The 24,095-nt window shown below is 40.4% G+C and overlaps 1 protein-coding gene across 2 annotated transcripts in view; it reads right to left on the bottom strand.

The window, feature by feature from the left end:
- Positions 1-899: 899 nt before the first annotated feature.
- LOC122663958 (lysine--tRNA ligase, cytoplasmic-like) overlaps positions 900-24,095 on the bottom strand; it is a 39,368-nt gene continuing 16,172 nt past the window's right edge. Inside the window, exons 4-7 of one of the 2 annotated variants that reach the window (XM_043859628.1) lie at positions 19,761-19,846; positions 1,393-1,511; positions 1,099-1,275; positions 900-1,046 (exon numbers count right to left, since the gene is read on the bottom strand). In XM_043859628.1, coding sequence (XP_043715563.1) covers positions 1,120-1,275; positions 1,393-1,511; positions 19,761-19,846 — 361 coding nt within the window. In that variant the 3' untranslated portion in view covers positions 900-1,046; positions 1,099-1,119. Of the gene's footprint in view, positions 1,047-1,098; positions 1,276-1,392; positions 1,512-19,759; positions 19,847-24,095 lie in introns of those variants that run through there. The other variant, XR_006333251.1, reaches the window with a different exon arrangement.

Here is a 24,095-nt window from a genome sequence, read left to right as displayed (position 1 = left end):
CAGTGGTGATGGCGTTTTGCTGAGAGTTGAGAGAGCTTTCAGGGAAGGTCGAGCGAGAGTTGAGAGAGGAGACCTTTCTTCAATGGCTCTCTTTCTTTAAAACACGGGTAACACTTTTGGATTTTGGACCACAAAGTGGTAATAACAACAAATAGTTGTTATGTCAAAAACCTTTTTTTGGGCATAAATTGTTAAAAATTTTGATTTTTGTTATCAAAAACACTTTAAACAAAACGGATTTATCAAACGGTTTTTCTGTGTCAATTGTGTGCTGGGAACATTATTGGCACAGAAACAACAGAAACAAAACGTTGTCAAACGGTGCCTAAATGGTCAAACTACTGATGTAGGTGTAGATATTTTTAAAATTCTCATCAGATAATAGCCGAAAATCTTTCTGGTCAAGTGGTGACAAGTCATTGGTTCCCACAATTAGTTGGCATTCCATCTGTCGCACTAAAAAGTCGGGTGGTCTAAATTTGAGGCTATCCACCAACATGAAACTCTCTGCTTGCTAAAAAAGTGTGGGAACTCCTGTCATAAACTGATTTTGTTTAAAAAGAGAAGTCAATTAACTTTTCAGAATATTGTGTCATACCCTAAGAACTGTGATGCGGAACTTATGTTCCAAATCATCAAAAGTTCCATCGATCTACTATTAAGATACTGTCCACGGATTTTCTTACTCATTCTGATTTTGGTTTTCGTATCACAGATGTTGATTTGCACTCTATGACGCGAAATTTGGATTTGTGATACACGAGCGCCTGGCGCAGTGGCCCGAGGGGCTCTACGCAGACAGGCCGCCACCCCCGCACTTCCGGACCCGGAGGACGAGGAAAAAAAGAATGTGCTCAGGCCGGTTGAAAACTGGGCTCTGCGCAAACTCCTCTGGCGCAAAATTCTCATTTGATAGGTTTACTAAATCCCCTTACAATGTTTCACCAGAGACGAGGAGCTCCTACTGCAATAATGTAAATTATTTTAATGCATAAACAAGATTGACATGGAAATACATAGAAAGATCCATGCAGAGTGAATAGCATTATATAGATAGGAAAATATTATTTTTTTTGGGGGGGGGGGGGTTGGGGTTGGAAATATTATGATTCAAGAAATTCAAGGCAACCATTGAAAAAAGACAATCTGATTCGATGAGTAGCAGCAAATAGCTAGAGGGCATTTCTGGAAGAGGTTAGATATACTAGATACCTGATCCCGTAAAATATATGTTTCAGGATTTCTGATATGTCCTGGAATCCAAACACCAGTTTTCTGCAGACAATTGAAGAAACAATCAATATCAACAACATCAACCTGTACCCAACTACTTGCAAACACAGAATCAGCATATAAACATGTTGAAATAATTCTCTTTGAAGATTTGTTCACCTTCACATCATCATTATCTGCACCAACACCTGCTTTTTGCATCGGCAACATATGAAGACAATAGGATAGGACAGTAAACAATCTAGGGAAAATACTCAACTCTCCCCTTTTACTCTTTCCTGTGGGAAATTAGCCAAAATAAATAATTAAATGTGAGAACTTTCAAAGAGCATAAATATGTCTTCAGTCTGCAGAGACAAAGAACCACCACTAAAAATCAGGTCGTTATTGCAAGATACAACCAAAGAATATAAAATCAATGAACCACTAGAAGGAAATAGAAGGCCAATCTCAGTTAAAGGTTAAGAGTATAGGAGGGAACACCCAAACAGGGGGACAAGGAAGAGAGAAGGAAAGTGCCAAGTCATTTAGACCACTTGATGATGCAAGCAAATCAGAGGAGGAATATTGGGCTGGGTTTATACATAAATAGGGCCCTTGGCCAATGGGTTTTCGGTGTAATGGGCTTCTCTAATGGGTCAATATTATGGCTCGGAAATAGGAATATGAAATGTGTTTTATTTAGGCTCCAGCTAGTTGAAAGCATTGTTTAAAATCTCGCGAAATCTCGATCGAGATTTCGGAAATTTCGAGAATTTCGACCTGCTCGAAACGAAATGCTAGTTCGAGTAAAAAAAATACAATATCTCGATCGAAATTCTCGAAATTTCGTGATATCTCGAGATTTTTTCAATATCTCGCGAGATTTCGAATTTTTCGTCAAATCACTTTATATAAAAGACCCCATTTCGTTAGTCTAAACAGCTCTGGTTTTTGGTTTTTGCTTGGTTTTTGCTCATTTTTTCTACATTCTTTCACTTCTCATTTGAATCCTTGCCGCATCTACGCCGGAACCACTTGGAGAATATAAGATTCAAACTTCTTAGCACATCTGTGAAGCCTTTCCACTATGACGTGGCATTCATTTGTCCTACAGTTGAAGAGCAATACACGTCGGCTCCAGCGGACCATGAATGGGGTTGATCCTAGACGGCTAGACGGCGGAGTAGTTATTATTAGCAAATTTGTAAACATTTAAGTCACTTGATGAATAATGAGTTGATGACTACTTGACTTGTAGGGGACAATTGGGGATATTGTGATTTTGAATTTTTGATATCATCTTCTTAACTCTTAAGTTGTTATTTGTTAACTTGTTGTTGACTTAATGTCTTATGTACTTAACATTATGATTTATGACTTAACTTATGAGTCGTTATGTTTCCAACTTAAATCCAAGTCAATTTACTTAATTACTTGTTTAATGTATAATGTGTATATTAACTAAGTTATACATTAGGGTTTGACCGTACACTACCAGTCAATGGTGCAAATCCAAAATACCTTTTTGGGTGACTATTTTTGCAATTTGAACATTTAAATGTGTTTATATAGCCTAAAATAGGGTTTCCATTAAGTTTCAGGCCTTAATTTGGCCTAAAACCCACTAAAATGACCTACCGAAACATACCCAAAAAATACAATATTTCAACCGAAATATTCGCTCCGAAATTTCGAATATTTCGGATATTTCGGTCAGTCCGAAATACTGAAACGAAACGAGTTCTCGAACTATGGTTGAAAGTGAAGCAACGTGAAGGGAAACAAAATTAAATAAAAACAAAATGAAAACTTCTACAATCAATACCAAAACTGATTCAAAAACTTTCTAAATCTAGAGACTAAATTTTACTCCAGTTTTCAACCAAATTCCATGGATTTGAATAATAAAATAAATTTTTTCATTCTAAAAGTTCAAGTTAGTTACACAGTCACTATTGCAAAAGTTCCAATATTTTCATAAAAAAATTCACTTCCCTTCATTCCTTCTGCTTACAACAAGATGGAGCCTTAGATGTTCTAGAGTGCAGATTCTATTCTCTTTGAACTTCTATTATGTTTCTTCATAATGGTCGGATATCCTAATGTTTTCCCTTGTTGAAGACTGGATTCTCTTTAAGGTAGGGTGGATATTCAACTCCGCTGAGGTGGATTAGGATAGGTGGATTCCAATCACATCAAAAATATTTCTTCTTCAACTTCTTCCTTTTTACTCTGCAACTAATTTTAAATGAGACTTTTTCAGAAAGATCACAATCTAATTTTCCCTTCGAATTTGATTCTATCACCCTGTTTCTAGTTCCTGCTGTTAATGTGAACTCAAACTTGGGTTCCGAAATCTTATGGGTCTATTGTCTACAAAGTCTAAGAACTTATTCTCATCAAGGTATAATATCTCGCGATATATCGGTATCTCGGGCCTACCAAGATACCCGAAATATCCGAAATTTCACAAAATATTGCATTTTTTCTGCAGTATTTCGGGGGTCCATTTCGGTGGGTATTTGGCCATATCTAGGCCTGATACTTCAAGGACACCCTTATTTAAGCTAAATAAACACATTTAAACAATAAAATTGCAAAAAAATGAATTCAAAATGGTGTTTTGGGCTTGCACCCTTGATTGACAGTATACGGTCGCTGATCCTAATGTATAAATAGTTAAATACACATTGATTAGGCAGTTAAAGACATAAAAGAAATTTAAACAAACTAATTAAAACTCATAAAACATAATTCATAAATCATATCTCATAAACTCCATAATAGTCAATAACTCAATAGTCAATACTCAATAGATCAAATGCCCCCAGGCAATACACAAACTGTCAAAGTCACAAACTCACAACAGATTTAGTTCACAAATCAGTGAAATCACAACTTACAACTTACAACTTACAAGTGCTAATAATGGTTGTTGTGCCTCCTTGGATCAACCCCACTCATGGCCCGCTGCAGTCGACGTCCATTGTTCTCTATTTGAAGGACATATGTGGACCACGGTATAGAATCGGAGAAGAAACAAGTGTAGTCATCCACAAGTGTCATGTAAATAGAGTCATCAACATACTATAGGTAACCTATCCTAGGATATATGCTAGGGTTACCAATCGATCCAGTCTGTGAAGAAGATGATCCAATGTAATATGATGTCGGCGCTGGCGGAAGAGGCGTTAGCACTGGCTGCATGTATGGTTGGTGAGGTGGTAGCTAGGCCCGCTAGGGTATGCAAAGATGTCATCTACAAAAGATGATTTAGTACGTCCCTGGGACTGGGATTGGTAGTCATAGTCCCCTACCCCACCAAATTGCCCATATGATCCATATCCATAACCACCGTAAGGTTGTGATGCACTATAATCCGATGACAATGGAGTGGTATGTGCGTCAAAAGATGGGGCATGCCAATGCCCAGTCGGTCCTCCCTCCCTATCACCCATACTCAAACCGCCAACAGAACTAGATAGGTCATCAATGTCCATATAATCAAGTCGCAACTGTGTTTGTCGACCCCTACGCTTCTTGCTGTATGGTTGTAGGGGGGTCTTGAGGGTGGGGATGCGGAGGCACGTGCTCCATGGTCCGTATCCTGTGTGGCATGATCAAACTGTGTCTCTCCAGTCAATCGGAGTGGCTCTACAAGCGCCGTATCCTCACCTACCACATAACGCTCTCGCATGCAGTCAAAATCTTCACCACCACTACTACTACCACCACCACCACCATCCCCATCACCACCATCATCATCATCTGAGGACCGAGACCAGTCAGCATCATCAGCAACGTTGCAACCAATAAGCTGGAATGGTATGGGTGAGGCTTCCCGTGCATGTATCTAGCCCTCGTCAGCTATATAATCATCCACATCAGCACCAATCTCGGAAGCTATCACGGGGTCGGGCCTACCTCCCTCCTGATCCAACACTGGCTCACCACTATCCCTCAACCAATCCACAATAGGGTCCTCATCGTCTGAGTCACCTTGAAAGATGTCGGAGAGGTCAATAGTGCCCCTCTGTCCCTCATGTCCCATGCATATGTGTTGCAGTTTCAGCCTCAAGTTGTAGTGCACATACACCAAGTCAGATAGACGTTCAGACCCCAATCTGTTACGCCTCTTGGAGTGAATGAGTGCAAAGGTACTCTAGTTCCTCTCACAGCCAGATGCGGAACATGTTTGGGCAAGGAATTTCATTGTTATTCTTCTTAAATTCTCAGTCGATTCCCCATACAACACCCACCATTCAGCTGCATTACAAGTTTACAACAAAAAAAGATATGTGTCACATATTGTTTCAATTTTCAAGTTTTAACTTTCAAATTTTAATACATATGTAATTTAAAACTTAAAAGAATTACCAGCATCATCGCGTGCTTTGCCTTGTATCGCAGCATCAGTTCCAAAACTTCCCAATGCATCCCTAAATATCTTGATCTACACCCATGTGAAAAATTAGTGAGTACTTCTTCACTAGTTTGAAAGCATCAATAAGTTGAGTTTCCAAATGAATTGTAAGACTCACCTCATTGTTGCAAATTGCTTGTAGTGCACCATCTGGCTCCAACTTCTTCACTACTTGTTTCACAGCATCAATAAGTTGAGTTTCCAACCCAAGCCTATTGTTATATTGATACTTGGGGTTCAAGTAGTATGCTGAAATTTGACGTATGAAAATGAGATATTGTCAAATGCATAGGTAATTAGTAAATAGTAATACTATGAATTAGTTACATAAAACAAATTTACTCACCAGCCTTATGCAGTGGATGCATAAGTTGATTCTCCCAGCGAGCATTGATGATATCCAAGAGGTGTTTGCTACTGCGAGGAGCCACATTGTAGACACTATTTTTCATGAAGTCCATTGCAGCATATAGGACTGGCATGGTAGGGCCCTTGAGAGCGGAGTCAGCAATATGTAGAACGTTGACTACTGGCTCCAAAACTTTCACCACTTTGCTTAGTTTTGTCCAGAAGTCCTCAGATGACATGGTTGTTTGTGCTTCCCTCCCACTTGCAGTATTGGAACCCTTCCACCCAAACCACTCCTAAGAAGCAAACATACTTCTCAGCCCAGCCTTCTTTGTCTCAATGTTTTTTAGGGCAATGTAGTTGGTGGCAAATCTTGTGATGCCAGGTCTAACCAAGTCACCCCCACATTTTTCCCTCAGCAGATTGAGTGCATAGGAGTGGTTGTATACAAAATTGGTGACTTGTCTTGCACTTTCAACCACAGTCTTCACCAACTTTAACTTTCTCATATCCTTTAGTATTAAATCAATGCAATGGGCTGCATAAGGAGTCCAGAAGAGCCGGTACTTACTGTTGTTCATCATCTTCTCACCAGCCAGCTTGAAGTTGCTTCCATTGTCCATTACAATCTGGACAACATTCTCAATGCCCACATCTTTTTCAACTACTTCCTTTAACAATCTGTAAATGTATTTCGCATCCTTTATCTCTTTGGATGCATCCACAGATTTGAGGAAAACTGTCCTCCCATCACAATAAACCATGAAATTGATGATGGACTTTCTTGTAGGCCCAATCCATCCATCTGCCATTATATTCACCCCATATGTCTCCCACATACTCCTCATCTCCCTAATATACTCATCAATCTCAGATTTTTGTTGAGGTAGATAAACATTCATTACCTCATATGGGGTGGGGCCCTTAAATCCTGGGCCAGCCTCTGCAATGGTATCTATCATGGTATCATAATGGGGGCCTTGTGCAGTGTTTGCTGGGATGGTATGGTATAGCATCCACTTAGCTATTGATTCTTTAACCAACGCCTTCATCTCCTTCCATGCTCCTTTGATTGCTTCCTTTCTTCTTATGCAATTTAGGATCTGATGCTGATGGTGGTACTGATACTGATAGAGGTGTTGGGGCTGCCCTCATATTTTGTGATCTTCTAAAAGGATTCAAAGATCTAGAACCTCCAGATGTGCCAGCTCCTCCACTACCCCCTACTCTCTGTCTCTGCTGATCATCTTGAAAACTAACTCTACTCCTTGAAACAGTCCGTCGGAAATCCCTAGCCCCCTCTGTTGTTTGTATATCATCAGGTACTGCAATGTCCTCATCATCATCATCAAAGGAATCATCATCATCATCATGGTATTGTCTTCCTCCTCCCATTGAACTCCTCACTGTATCCTCAAGTTGTTCTCTTATCCTCTGTTTGTCAGCCTTCCTCTTCTTCTTCCCCCTCAAACTGTCACCAATTTCTCTAGCTACTTGAGTAGGGACTATATGACAACCTACAACATCTTTAAATCCTCCAGTCAAATGTTGTTTAAGTCTACTGAACCCACCTCCCATAAACTGCAGGTGACAATAGTTACATTGGGATTTTCTCTTATCCCTATCAATTGGAGTGTCATGTAACCATGCAATGTCACCCCTATGCTGGCTGGCTGGTCTCTCTTGTTCTCTTTGCTCCCTCTGCCCCCTCTGTTGACTACTTTCCCCCACCTTTTGCTTGCCCTTCGCACGTTGTCTTTTACGATCCGCCATAATAATACTTGTTTACTGCAATGTAAGTAAAACAAATAATTAAAAGCTTAATGTAGAAGCACTTCAATTGACAATTTTAGAATACTAAAACATTTGTATAGCTATTTAATATTTTTCCCCTAACCCTTATATTTTTCGCATAATTAAAACCAATTTTTTATATATAATTTTAATATAAATATTGATCTATCACAACAAAATCGAAAATTATTAAACATAATATATATCTAATGCATTTCAAAACATGTAGAAATTACTTTCATATTTTTTAATTATTTTTCAAACTTAAAACTCATATTTTTCCTTATTTATTTATTTTTTTCTTAATTTCCAAAAATTAAAATAATTATTTATGGGTAGAAAAATAAATTCGACACCGTGAAGCCGTAGATCGGTCATTGGTGTTTAACATATATTTAATTCATTCTCATTTAAGTCATATTACCCCTAATTATTTCCTATTTTAGTTGTAGGAAAATCAATTTTTAAAACCAGAAAATTTAAAAAAAAAATACATATAGAAAAAAAATTTCGACGCCGTGAGGCTGTAGATCGGCCTCCGATGTCTAACATATATAAATTTCATCATCATCCAACAACATTTGTACATATTATTTTCAAAAAAATAGTTTTAGAGAAATAGGATTTACCTTAAATAGTGAAAAAAGGCTTGGAGGATGAGCTTAGATGAGCCTCCGACGTGTTTCCGGCGATAATGCGTCGAAAACTATGAAGATCAATGCTTGGAGAGTGGAAGAAAATCAAGGAGAAGAGAAGAAATGAGAGGAGTAAAAAACAGTTTTGTAGAGGTCTTCGGTCGAAATATCGACCGAGACCATCGATATTTGGTCTTTATGTAAGAGGTCACGTGACCTCCTAAGTGAAAAACATGTTTTTTAACATATTTCGCCGATATATCGGTTTTAGACCGAAATGTGCCGATATTTCACGAAATTTCGACCGAAATATTGTACTTTTTCATTTCGTTTGGGCATTTCATCTCGGCCAGGTCGAAATTACCGAAATATGGCAAAATTTCGCCGATATATCGCGAGATTTGGTACCATGGTCAAGAGGTCCTTGGTTTCTACTTAATCAGAAAAAAACAAAAAGATATCTCTGCAACTATTGAGGGTGCAGTTGGACTCTTAGTGACTGAATCATTCTCATAGGGCTGGTGCTTCCACTCTAAATCCTCAAATTCACGCTCTCAAAGTGAGCGCATGCTCAATTATTAGATTCAAATGTTTGAGTGCAGTCTGAAGAAAAATACTCCTTGAGTTAAGAGTATGCTTGGAGTAAAATGAAATTTTGACTTAGTTGGACAATTCTAAACTCAGAAATCTTATTGGATTAGACACGAGGGTCCTTACATTGTACATCCACGTATACATTTTTTTTTTAGGTAGATAACGAAGGGAACTTTATTAAGAAAAGGAGCAGAATATGATGCATCAACTACAGATTAGGGCTCCCAAACAGACATAAGGGAGGCCTTAGCAGGAAAAGAGAAAATAAAAAAGCAGATTACATAATGGCTTGTAAACCCACAAATAGACTATCCTTTCCTTTGCTAACTGGTCGGCCAAGAGTTAGATCTAAGTCTCCAAGAAAGGGAAAACCTTCCTCATGTACATACTTCCAAGGGGCACCAGAAGGATTATGATGCCTACATCCATGTATACATAGAGACATGCTCTAATGCCACTCTTGAATCTAGATTGTATTTTTAGTTTGACATTCTCGTGCTTTCGCTCTGGGTTTCTTGCATTTAGGTTGGTCCAGTTGTATCTCTGTTCAGGAATTCTTGAAATCGGTTGCACACATAATCAATATATGTGAAAGAAGTTGGATATGAGAATCATGGTACCAAATCTCGCGAAATATCGGCGAAATTTCGCCATATTTCGGTAATTTCGACCTAGCCGAGACAAAATACCCAAACGAAATGAAAAAGTACAATATTTCGGTCGAAATTTCATGAAATATCGGCACATTTCGGTCTAAAGCCGACATATCGGCGAAATATGTAAAAAAACATGTTTTTCACTTAGGAGGTCACGTGACCTCTTACATAAAGACCAAATATCGATGGTCTCGGTCGATATTTCGACTGAGACCTCTACAAAACTGTTTTTTCCTCCTCTCCTCATTTCTTCTCTTCTCCTTGATTTTCTTTCACTCTCCACGCATTGATCTTCATAGTTTTAGACGCATTATCGCCGGAAACACGTCGGAGGCTCATCTAAGCTCATCCTCCAAGCATTTTTTCATTATTTAAGATAAATCCTATTTCTCTAAAACTATTTTTTTGAAAATACTATGTACAAATGTTGTTGGATGATGATGAAATTTATATATGTTAGATACCGGAGGCCGATCTACAGCATCACGGTGTCGAAAATTTTTTTCCATATGTATTTGTTTTTTTAATTTTCTGGTTTTAAAAACTGATTTTCCTACAACTAAAATAGGAAATAATTAGGGGTAATATGGCTTAGATGGGAATGAATTAACTATATGTTAAACACCAATGGCCGATCTACGACTTCATGGTGTCAAATTTATTTTTCTGCCCATAAATAGTTATTTTAATTTTCGAAAATTAAGAAAAATACATAAAAAATTTAAAAAAAAAAGAAATAATTAAGGAAAAATATGAGTTTTAAGTTTGAAAAATAATGAAAAAATATGAAAGTAATTTCTATATTTTTTGAAATGTATTAGATATATATTATGTTTAATAATTTTCGATTTTGTTGTGTTAGGTCAATATTTATATTAAAATTATAGATAAAAAAATTGGTTTTAATTATGCGAAAAATATAAGGGTTAGGGGAAAAATATTAAATAGCTATACAAGTGTTTTAATATTCTAAAAGTGTCAATTGAAGTGCTTCTACATTAAGCTTTTAATTATTTGTTTTACTTACATTGCAGTAAACAAGTATTATTATAGCGGATAGTAAAAGCCAACGTGCGAAGGGCAAGCAAAAGTTGGGGGAAAGTAGTCAACAGAGGGAGCAGAGGGAGCAAAGAGAACAGAGAGAACAAGAGAGGCCAGCCAGCCAGCATAGGGGTGACATTGCATGGTTACATGGCACTCCAATTGATGGGGATAAGAGAAAATCCCAATGTAACTATTGTCACATGCAGTTTGTAGGAGGTAGGTCCAGTAGACTTAAACAACATCTGACTGGAGGATCTAAAGATGTTGTAGGTCGTCATATGGTCCCTACTCAAGTAGCTAGAGAAATTGGTGACAGTTTGAGGGGAAAGAAGAAGAGGAAGGCTGACAAGCAGAGGATAAGAGAACAACTTAAGGATACAGTGAGGAGTTCAATGGGAGGAGGAAGACAATACCATGATGATGATGATGACTCCTCTGATGATGATGAGGACATTGCAGTACCTGATGAAATACAAACAATAGAGGAGGCTAGGGATTTTCAACGGACTGTTTCAATGAGTAGAGTTAGTTTTCAAGATGATCAGCAGAGACAGAGAGTAGGGGTTAGTGGAGGAACTGGCACATTTAGAGGTTTTAGATCTTTCAATCCTTTTAGAAGATCGCAAAGTGTGAGGGCAGCCCCAACACCTCTACCAGTACCAGTACCAGTACCACCATCAGCATCAGATCCTAAATTGCATAAGAAGAAAGGAAGCAGTCAACCAAGAACCAAAGGAGCATGGAAAGGGATGAAGGGGTTGGTTAAAGAATCAATAGCTAAGTGGATGCTATACCATACCATCCCAGCAAACACTGCACAAGGCCCACATTATGATACCATGATAGATACCATTGCAGAGGCTGGCCCAGAATTCAAGGGCCCCACCCCATATGAGGTAATGAATGTTTATCTACCTCAACAAAAGTCTAAGATTGATGAGTATATTAGGGAGTTGAGGAGTATATAGGAGACATATGGAGTGAATATAATGACAGATGGATGGACTGGGCCTACAAGAAAGTTCATCATCAATTTCATGGTTTATTGTGATGGGAGGACAGTTTTCCTCAAATCTGTGGGTGCATCCAAAGAGATAAAGGATGCGAAATACATTTACAGATTGTTAAAGGAAGTAGTTGAAAAAGATGTGGGCATTGAGAATGTTGTCCAGATTGTAATGGACAATGGAAGCAACTTCAAGCTGGCCGGTGAGAAGATGATGAACAGCAGAAAGTACCGACTCTTCTAAACTCCTTGTGCAGCCCATTGCATTGATTAAATGCAAAAGGATATGGGAAAGTTAAAGTTGGTGAAGACTGGTTGAAAGTGCAAGACAAGTCACCAACTTTGTTTACAACTACTCCTATGCACTCAATCTGCTGAGGGAAAAATGTGGGGGTGACTTGGTTAGGCCTGGCATCACAAGATTTGCCACCAACTACATTGCCCTAAAAAGCATTGAGACAAAGAAGGCTGGGCTGAGAAGTATGTTCGCTTCTGAGGAGTGGTTTGGATGTAAGGGTTCCAATACTGCAAGTGGGAGGGAAGCACAAGCAACCATGTCATCTGAGAACTTCTGGACAAAACTAAACAAAGTGGTGAAAGTTTTGGAGCCAGTAGTCAAAGTTCTACATATTGCTGACTCCGCTCTCAAGGGCCCTACCATGCCAGTCCTATATGCTGCAATGGACTTCATGAAAAATAGTGTCTACAATGTGGCTCCTCGCAGTAGCAAACACCTCTTGGATATCATCAATGCTCGCTGGGAGAATCAACTTATGCATCCACTGCATAAGGCTGGTGAGTAAATTTGTTTTATGTAACTAATTTATAGTATTACTATTTACTAATTACCTATGCATTTGACAATATCTCATTTCCATACGTCAAATTTCAGCATACTACTTGAACCCCAAGTATCAATATAACAATAGGCTTGGGTTGGAAACTCAACTTATTGATGCTGTGAAACAAGTAGTGAAGAAGTTGGAGCCAGATGGTACACTACAAGCAATTTGCAACAATGAGGTGAGTCTTACAATTCATTTGGAAACTCAACTTATTGATGCTTTCAAACAAGTAGTGAAGAAGTACTTACTAATTTTCCACATGGGTGTAGATCAAGATATTTAGGGATGCATTGGGAAGTTTTGGAACCGATCTTTGCGATACAAGGCAAGAGCACGCGGTGATGCTTGGTAATTCTTTTAAGTTTTAAATTACATATGTATTGAAATTTGAAAGTTAAAACTTGAAAGTTGAAACAACATTTGACACATGTTTTTTTTGTTGTAAACTTGTAATGCAGCTGAATGGTGGGTGTTGTATGGGGAATCGGCTGAGAATTTAAGAAGAATAGCAATCAAACTCCTTGCCCAAACATGTTCCGCATCTGGCTGTGAGAGGAACTAGAGTACCTTTGCACTCATCCACTCCAAGAGGCGCAACAGATTGGGGTCTGAACGTTTATCTGACATGGTGTATGTGCACTACAACTTGAGGCTGAAACTGCAACACATACGCATGGGACATGAGGGACAGAGGGGCACTATTGACCTCTCCGACATCTTTCAAGTTGACTCAGACGATGAGGACCCTATTGTGGATTGGGTGAGGGATAGAGGTGAGCCAGTGTTGGATCAGGAGGGAGGTAGGCCCGACCCCGTGATAGCTTCCGAGATTGGTGCTGATGTGGATGATTATATAGCTGACGAGGGTCAGATACATGCACGGGAAGCCTCACGCATACCATTCCAGCCCACTGGTGGTAATGTTGCTGATGATGCTGACTGGTCTCGGTCCTCAGATGATGATGATGGTGGTGTTGGTGCGGGTGCTGGTGCTGGTGATGGTAGTGGTGGTGGTGGTGAAGATTTTGACGGCATACGAGAGCGTTATGTGGTAGGCGAGGATACGGCGCCTGTAGAGCCACTTCGATTCACTGGAGAGAGTTTGATCATGCCACATAGGATACGGACCACGGAGCACGTGCCCCCACACCCCCACCCTCAAGACCCCCTACAACCATACAGCAGGAAGCGTAGGGGTCGACAAACACAGTTGCAACCTGATTATATGGACATTGATGACCTATCTAGCTCTGTTGACGGTTTGAGTATGGGTGATAGGAAGGGAAGACCGACTGGGCATTGGCGTGCCCCATCTTTTGACGCACATACCACTCCATTGTCATCAGATTATAGTGCATCACAACCTTACGGTGGCTATGGATATGGATCATATGGGCAGTTTAGTGGGGTAGGGGACTATGACTACCAGTCCCAGTCCTAGGGACACTGGATCAACGCCTCTTCCGCCGGCGCCGACATCATATCACACTGGATCATCTTCTTCACAGACTGGATCGATTGGTAACCCTAGCATATATCCTAGGATAGGTTACCTACAGTATGTTGATGACTCGATTTACATGACACTTGTGGATGACTACACTCATTTCTTCTCCGATTCTATACCGTGGTCCACATATGTCCTTCAAACAGAGAACAATGGACGTCGACTGCAGCGGGTCATGAGTGAGGTTGATCCAGGGGGGCACAACAACTATTATTAGCACTTGTAAGTTGTAAGTTGTGATTTCACTGATTTGTGAACTAAATCTGTTGTGAGTTTGTGACTTTGACACTCTGTGTATTGCCTGGGGGCATTTGATCTATTAAGTATTGACTATTGAGTTATTGACTATTATGGAGTTTATGAGATATGATTTATGAATTATGTCTTATGAGTTTTAATCAAGGTTCTAAAACTCGGGTCTCGGTGGCATCTCGGCCCAGCCAGAAACCAAGTCGAACCAAGATCTCGGCGAGTTGCTGCATTTTTTTTTTTTTTTACTCGGACCCCTAACTCGGTGGGTTTTACACATATTTTGGGTCTGAAACTTGGTATTCAGCCTATTTCAGGCCATTTAAACACAATGGCATGCCCAGATTTCCCAAAAAACAAGTCCAAATATGAGTTTCACTTTGGACCATAGGTTGGTAGGCGACGAGTCGTACTAAAACAACCTCCTCTACACATAATTTAGTAAAACATAGCAAATTAGCAATCAAAACATTCTAATTAGTACATATCAATCAAAACATTCAAATAAAAAGTACATTACATCAATGTTCACTGAATTTGTTACATAAAATGTGATTGAACAATAAATTCATCCCCATATTGATGCACAAAGAATTCCCATGTCATGGAATTACTTTGGTAGCCCATTCTACAAATAGGTGATGATTCTTGGACTGTTGGAGTTGAATCTTCAATTTAGCACTTGAATCTCACTTGAAACCATGCAATCCACCCAAGATTTGAAGGAAATAGGAAGAAATTTGAGGGAGAGGGCTGTTTTCCCCTTTCTTTAGAGCTATGGACAGAACTCAGCAAGATTTTCGAGTTCTGTCCATAGCTTAGTTTAAGTGGTTTTGTTAGATGGGTCAACTGGGCACAAAAAATGGGTCAACACACATATCCATAACCCATACCGAGATCTCGCCGAGAACTCGGTGAGATATTGCATTTTTATAACTACAAAAATCAGGAAAAAAATAAGGAAATTGGACCTATTTGGCTGGGCCGAGACGATACCGAGATCTCGCCTAGATCTCGCCGAAAAAAATGCACATTTAGAATGCGTATGTGATCTCGACTCGAGATTTTGAAAAACCGAGAAACTCGGCGAGATCTCGCGTGTTCTCGAACCATGGTTTTAATTAGTTTGATTAAATTTCTTGTCATTAACTACCTAATCAATGTGTATTTAACTATTTATACATTAGGGTCAGCGATCGTATACTGTCAATCAAGGGTGCAAGCCCAAAACACCATTTTGAATTCATTTTTTTTGCAATTTTATTGTTTAAATGTGTTTATTTAGCTTAAATAAGGGTGTCCATGAAGTATCAGGCCTAGATATGGCCAAATACCCACCGAAATGGACCCCTGAAATATTGCAGAAAAAATGCAATATTTCGGCCATATTTCGCGAAATTTCGGATATTTCAGGTATCTCAGTAGGCCCGAGATACTGATATATCGCGAGATATTATACCTTGCTCTTGACTTAAGTATCAGCCCAGCTAGGTTTCTAATTTGAAAATTTCAAATCCTCCCCAAACTCTAAGTTGCATAATTGAAATTCCTGGGTTATCTGATAAATGACCTTGCAGTTCTGTAATTCCCTTCATTGTTCTTAATCTAATAATGTAAGTCTACTAATTTCAAGTCTGAATTCTATCTTAAACCTAGTAGAGATAATATTCACTAATTCAAATTAGGGTAAGGGTTTCAGTTTTTGCATGAGCCTCTGTGGATGGTGTCTCTATTGTTGCTTTTGGTGTTTCTAGGTTTCATAGTGAATCTCACAAACCAACCATAGGTGTGGTTTGGGAGTTTAGAAAATGGTTAAAGCATAAAAGAATGAATTTATTCTTAAAATAAGCTTATTTGATTTGATAGCATTTCCACTGTATGGTATATGGAGGCAAACATGAATAGGGTAAATCAGATAATTAATTGAACAAGGTAATATGTTTTTGGGCATCACTTTTTCCAAAATGAAACTTGGATTTGTGAGATCATGCCCTTCTTTGGAAAGGTTAAAAAATAACCTCTCAACAGAAAAAGGTAATGTAGAGCTAGGTCTCTGGTAGCCTAACCTCAGGTAGGATCAAAGCACTGCCAACAGTAGGCTTAACACACAACCCCAGCAACAAGGTAACAGGGAATGCTCTAACCGCAGGTCAGCAATAATGTCTGAACACAGCCTATTCTCAGGTCTGGTACAGTGTTGATATGGGTACCCAATCACAAAAAAGAACAGTATAATAATAGTCTCAGAAAATTCCAGGTTCTCAAATAGTAAGGTAACCAACTTGGATGGGAATATCCTTCCAGTTGAAGGGTGGACACCTTGGGTAGATGAACACTTCAAATTTCCAGCCAAGGTTGATGGCTAGATGATGAGTTATGACAGGAATTTCAGAAATAGTAACTACGGGTCAGAAATAGAAACATAGTTCCACAGAAAGATCCAGCCATTGGATGACAAAGAAACTGCAGCCGAAGGTAGCTTATACCCAGGGAAACAACATAATAAACTGGGATTCGATCTAATGGTTGGATATGAGAAAAAACAACTTGGAAGTTGCTGCCAGAAATACCCAGGACAGAGAAAGTGCCACAGGGTATATTAATCTTCTATTCTTCAGTCCAGCACAGGATATTTATGGTTCATCTAACAGTAAGAAAACATCATCTCAATAATTTCATACTGTCAAATATCACTCAGTTGCAGAGAATACAACATAGAAACTAAAAGGATTTAATGGAGGGGAAAAAGAAGGGAAGAAGGGACAGGGAAGGGATAGATGGCTCAAGCCTCTGAGTCTCAGCTAGGCATCTCACCTCACATGGTACTCTCTCCTACACTGCTTCACACAGCCATTAGCAAAAGCTATTAACTTCATCTTCATTAAATCGTGGAGAGGACTCAATAAGTCCATCACATATATAGTGCAAGTTGCCAAAACCAAAAAGGAAACAAAGCACACTAAAAAGACTCTTACAAAGCAATATTGAGACTTGTACAAAAAGCTAACTAAGATCTTAGCTATTAACCAAAATAGAAAGTACTAAAGACAAATAAAATGTAAGCTAACAGAAAAATAGAAACTACTAAACATAGAAATAAAAACTAACTAAAAAACAAACTTTAAAAGATCTTCGCAGCATCTTTCTTCCAACCAACGCAAGCTGGCATTGGAGCTCACACCACTGTTCACATAAACAGTACATATTGTTCACATGAACAGTGTTTTGGCCTTTTTCTTCTTCATGCTTTGATCTACATTGAAAGGAACATGCAAAATAGACAAACTCTGGTGATGTCCGATGCAGAAGCATCATCCAAGGTGGCACATTATGTTCCTCCACATATGCAGGACATGGTCCAACTGTCTAATAAAGAACTTGGTCTCTCTATCCAGTGAAGAAGAATGAAGATGTACCCATTTTTGGGTCATTATTAGCTATTAGCATTTCCTGGGTTTTTGGGATTATACAGTAATTGTACTTCTCTGCAAACAGCCTCTCTACAAAAGCAGGAGTAAGGCTGCATAAATTATGACCCTGACAGTAGTTGTACTTCATTACCACAATCCTATCTAAAATAGCTGCATCTGTGGTTTAAGCCTTCTTGATGGACAAGCTATGTGTGAAATTTAAACCAACCCGATCTGCCCCCAAATCTGGGATCAATTGATCAAATGGGAGGGCACAATTTTAGATATGTTTTTAAGCTGTGGAGGTACTTCTGTAATTTTCTTTCTAATTATAGCGTTATGTCATTTTTAGATTTATAGGATTTAAAAAGAGTCTCTCCTTATCAAGAAAATAGGTCCCATAAGTATTTTAAGTAATTTAGTCAATAACAAATTTTTTTAGGCTATATTGATCTTATATATTCAAATTAAAAAATCGGATTGGTGCATAAGAATATCATTTTCGTAGTTATAAGGAAGGTTATATATAAGAACAAAATTTGACTCAATTCTTGAATCCTAACACTGACTCTTAACAACCTAAACCAATATTATCCCCTACTACTTAAAAAGACACACCAGACCAGCTTTCTTTAGAAGGAATAACTCGGGTAAAGCCTATAATCCTAACAATCTAAAATTAAAAAAGATTTCAAAAATATTTCCATAACTTGAAAATTATTTAAAATATGTCTCCTTTTTGACCCCACATCTGGGCCTTATAACTAAGCCCATTACAATTAACACCGACTAAAAACCCAGCCCCCAACTTATTTAGGCTTAATAAAGCCTCTTTTGCACATGGGCCACCAAATCGGTTTGGTTTTCTCCAACAAACAGATAGCTGCTGCATTTCTTGTACACAAACCTTCTGACACCCCTTCACAAACCTCACTAAAACTCCAGTTCTCTTCAATCCTAACTTTTCCACACCAACCCTCAACCTTCCTTATTCAAATTCTAACGCCATTAGTAACCTACAAAATTGACACATTCTAAACTTAGTTTCTACGATGCACACCCTTCAGTCCTATATATTTTCATTTAACGTTTGCTAGGCCTAGTATACATGGAAAAATATTATCCAAATCATAGTTAGTAAAAAGTCTTACAGGATTTTAAATGGTAAGAATTGCAAACGGACGGTCAAATAAAATGGTCAAAAAAATAGAGAACGATAAAAGACCGAAAGCGGATGGTACGGGTTTTAAATGTTTATATTTCAAAAAAACGGAACCAAAAAAACTACACTATTCTCATATAAATTGAGGAATTTTTATTTGAAATACATGCTTCTAATTTCGGTGTCCATGCATTGACCATGAGTTGAAGGTGATATCATGAAAAATGTAGTCTTTCGAGTCATCTTTACGTCGGTGAAAGACTCTGGCCGATTAGAGTTCAGGAGAGAGAGATATGGTCAGTTAAGTAAGCCATTGTTCAACAAGTCCAAGGTCTCAAAAAAGCCAAAAAAAAACAGAAACGTGTTTTAAACACATTTAAAACGGAAATGCATGCCGTGTTCCAAATCATGCATTAGACAACTTCGAAACTTCTAATGCAACTTCAAGTTTTATAACTTGAAAGATCTAAAAAATGGATCTACCACTGATCAGCCCATGGCAACCCCTTTTTGCTAAAACGTAACACGTCAACCCAAATAGTGATCGTATTAGTAAACTCATCTGCAAATGGGAGAAAGTGTTTATCAATCACCTCCTCTCTAGTATAAACCAAGCAATTGAACGTCTTTTATGAAACAGGGAACCAGATCAGCTCTCGTTGATCTAGTGTTTTGGCATATACATGAGATATAACTTGAGTTTTCAAGATTCAGCAGGATCCAGGGAACTGCTGCACTTCTATTCTCTTTTCTATTATAAATGTCAGTGAAAGGTAAACATCTAAAATTATCATGAAGAAGCTGTATAAGAGAATTAGAGGATAACAATGACGAGCCACTACATGCAAGGATGACAACTGTAACCTACTGACCTGGAAATCCCGAGACACCAACAATGTCACCATGCTTGACACCAGAATGAAATCTAGAAAATTCCGCTTCATCCATATCTGAGTTCCTGTGCAAGAGTAAACAAACCAGTTCAGAGATAATTACTTATTTGTAATCGAAGTAACAATTTGAGAACCAAGTCAACAACTCTCTTTTTTTTTTTTTTAAACCCGAACTTAACTGGGACCCGGGGCAGCCCCTAGAGCTTTATTAGAATCATCAAAAGAATAAAGAATACACAGGCCCGGGGGGGGGGGGGCATTCCACCTTACCCCAAACCCAAAGTGCAGCCGCACTCAAGAAATCTCAAAACAAAACCTCGTACCCAAACGGGCTTAAGCTCTGAAAACGGGCAGTCCTGCCCTGTCCTCACGAAGAATAGTCTGGATCTCACCCTCCGGGATGCAGTCCTGCTGAAAAATGGCAGATTCCCCTACATCACAGGCCAGATTTGCAAACCAGTCTACCGCTCAATTACTTTCCCTGAAAGCAAACGCCACAGAAGCCCGCAGAGATGAAATCAATGCTACAATCTCATTGAACCAATACCAACCTTGCCATAAGGTATACTTCCTCTGATTAACCATCCTGACCCTGGCAACAGAATCTGAGTTGACTACAACATCAAGAACACCCAACCCCTGACACAGGAGCAAGCCATCCCTTAGTGCCCGGAGCTCAGCAACCGAATCGGTGCAACCACCATAAAAGTTAGCAAAGGCCGCTAGCACCTCACCATTCCGGTTTCTAATGACTCCCCCACCCCCTCCAACCCCTGGATATCCCCTACATGTACCATCTACATTCAGTTTAACAGAGACAAACGGAGGGCACCAGTATATAGGAAGAGGACGCCTCTGAGGGGGTGCCGACGGAATTATGCCCAAGCACTGCAAAATAAGGCTGTCTCTCAAGGACCCGCGCCCTAACTTAGTGGGAATAGGACTTTCCCTTACCCAAGCTTTTATTTTCTCCACTATTAACCATGCAGTGCGCCTATTCTCCCCATGCCTTCTATTATTTCTCTCTTTCCAGAGCTCCCAAACAATCAGAGAAGGAAGGATACCTGTGATGAAAGCACTCAGGCTTTTATTGCTTACCAAGTTCTGCCACATGAGGATTCGACTCCTGACATTCTGGTAGCGAAAACAATTGATGTCAAAGAGCCTGGAGAAGTAATCCCATACTTTAGATGTCGTACCGCCAAATAACAAGCAATGGTTCGTCGTCTCCAGCTGAGGCCTCCCACAACAGATGCATTTAGACACCAGGGGTATGCCAATCGACATCAAGGCCTCATCCGTGGGAATCTTTCCATTTAGAAGCTGCCAAGAAAAGAAAACCACCTTCAATGGAACAGATTGATTCCAAATCCACTTCTCGTAAAAGACCACAGGAGAAGAGTTCCGAATCTCCTTCCAGGCTGATTTGGTGGAGAAACACCCATCACTAGAGGGTGTCCACACCAAGACATCCTCACTCCCCGACAGAGCAAAATCTCCCAAAGTAATGTGGTCTCGGACTACATCCGAATCGATGTGCCTTAGAATGTCCTGCCGCCAAACACAATTCTCCCCCAACACATCCTTAACGCACAACTCCGTGTCCACGTTAAGGCCGTTGTCAACATAATCAATTAGAGGGCCAGACCCCGTCCAGTTGTCAAGCCAGAAAGAGATCCTGTCCGAGCCAATCAGCCACCGAGATCTCTCCAGCAAGAATCCCTTGAAAGCAAGAGTTTTACGCCTAGACTTAGAGCCCACACCATGCCGTTCAACCAAAGAAACATGGAGATTCTTGAAGAATTTGGCCCTGAAAAAATCACTCCAAAGGGACCGATCAGAGAGAACCCTCCAAAGCCCCTTGATCCTGAGAGAGAGACCCATATCTTCAAGCAGCCTGATTCCCAGCCCCCCCTTCAGCCTACGGCCTGCAGACTTTCTCCAAGCTCACTCAATGCCTCCGGTTGCCCCACTCCGAGCTACCCCACAAAAAATCAGCAAAGATCCTGTAAATCCTTAGAACAATTGCCTTTGGCAGGTCCAGCGTTGCAAGGACATATATGGGAATAGAGGAAAGGACATGTTTTAGGAGAGTTGCACGTCCCCCAGATGATAATAGTCTTCCCTTCCAGCTTGCCACTTTGTTCCTTATTTTTTCCACAAGCCCATCAAAGAAACAAATTTTAAGTCTTCCAGAGTAAAGGGGAGCCCAAGTGATTGGGAGTGATTTCCTGGCAAACCCAGTCACAGTCCTAACCATTTGGGCCCTAGCCATGGAGACCCTGTCCCCCAAAATAAAGCAGTTCTTCTGCTTATTGACCAGCTGCCCCAAGAAGTCTTACCTGCCAATAAATCCCATTACTTGCTTAAGTGATCCCTTCAGGCCCCTTGTAAAAATAAGTGTCGTCCGCGAAAAGACAATGAGATATTCCCGGGCACCCCCTTGGGAGCCTAAAGTAGGAAGCATGCCTCTTCTGGAAGAGATTCTTTATACCCCTGCTCATTACCTCCTCCGCCAAGATGAAAAGGGCAGGAGATAAAGGGTCTCCCTGCCTGACCCCTCTGGTAAAGTTGAAGAAACCGGACAAGCTGCCTCCCATCACTATAGAGAACCAGCAGTTTTCCACTGTTTTCCGGACTAAGGCGATCCAGGCTTCATAAAAGCCACAACTGGAGAGGACTAACCAAAGGAACTTCCACTCCAGTTGGTCATAAGCTTTAGCCATATCCAGCTTGAGAATCACATGACCCCCACGGGCTTTCCTGTTCAAGTCCTGCGCGACCTCCTGGACAATGGAGATACTATCATGTATACATCTGCCCTGCACAAAAGCGCCCTGCTCTTCTGACACCAAGGAAGGAAGGAGAACTGCCAGCCTGAAAACAACAATCTTAGCAATCACCTTGTAAGAGAAATTGCAAAGACTAATGGGGCGGAAATCAGCCATTACCTCAGGGTTGTCCTTTTTGGGGATGAGCATCAGGTTGGCCGAGGTGAAGCTTCTCGGTAGATCCCCGCCTTCAAAAAAATCCACAACCGCAGCCCAAACATCCTTATCAACCACCTCCCAGCAGGCCGTGAAGAAATAGCCCGAGAAACCATCAGGGCCCGGAGCATTATCGCTCGACAAGTCGAAAACAGCCCCCTTCACCTCTTCCAGGGAGGAAGGTAAAATAAGAGCTGAATTCTCAGCGTCCGAGACCACCTTGGGAATAACTGCCAGCAGTTCCTCATCAACCGAACATCCCTGGGAAGTAAAAATACTGGAGAAGTGACATTCTGCCTCAGCCTGCACTCCCTCCGGATCAGAAATCCACGTACCGACCCCCCCCCCTTTAATTCTGTTGACACACATCCGCCTCCTCTTGATATTAATCATAGAGTGAAAAAACTTCATGTTACGGTCCCCCTCCTTTAACCACTTCACCCTGGATTTTTGTCTCCAGAATATCTCCTCCTGAAGCAGCACCCCCTCCAGGGTGCTTTTGGCCTCCATGAGGGCATCCCTGGCCTCCGCACTGCCCCACAGGTCAGCCTCAGCCTCCGCCCTACTGACAGAATCCTCAGCATCCTTGACCCTCTGATGCACATTGCCAAAGACCTCTCTGTTCCATTTGCACAGTGCACTGCGAACAAACTTGAGCTTCAAGAAAAGGACACTAAGGGGCGGGCCCACCACTGGCTTTGCCCATTGTTCCTTAACAAAGTCCTGGAACCCTGGGTGTAGCAACCACATCTGCTGGAATTTGAAAGCGGAGAAACCCCTGCTGCAGACCACAGAAAAAGAGAGCCAGATGGGTGCATGATCGGAGCAGGTCCGATTAAGGTGAGTGACCTCGCACCTAGGAAACGCCCCCACCCACGTTGCATTCACAAGGAAACGATCTAGCCTAGCGAGAACCTTCCCTGCCCATGTTTGGTTGTTCGACCAAGTATACATATTGCCACAATATCCCGCATTAAACAAACCAGCACTACTCACAAAACCGCCAAACTCGTCCAAAGACAAAGTGCAAGCTGGTCTTCCTCCTACCTTTTCGAGCGGAGCCACCACAGCATTAAAATCCCCACCCACCGCCCAAGGCAATGAGTTAGATCTGGAGAAAAATTCAAACCTCTCCCATACCTCCCTCCTCTCTGCCGTCGAGCACAACCCATGAACAAAAGTAATAGCAAAAGGAACTGCACTTGTGTCCATACACTCCAGAGTAACAAACTGGAGATGTTCCTCCACCACCCTAACTTGCATCGAATCCTTCCAGAACACCCAGATTCTGTCCACCACATGAACTGAATCCATCCCAATCCGTCTC

Source organism: Telopea speciosissima, chromosome 6, assembly GCF_018873765.1.
Source record: "Telopea speciosissima isolate NSW1024214 ecotype Mountain lineage chromosome 6, Tspe_v1, whole genome shotgun sequence".
Lineage (NCBI taxonomy): Eukaryota > Viridiplantae > Streptophyta > Magnoliopsida > Proteales > Proteaceae > Telopea > Telopea speciosissima.
Note: the sequence above shows the minus strand (reverse complement) of the source record. Positions and strands in the feature narration are given on the sequence as shown.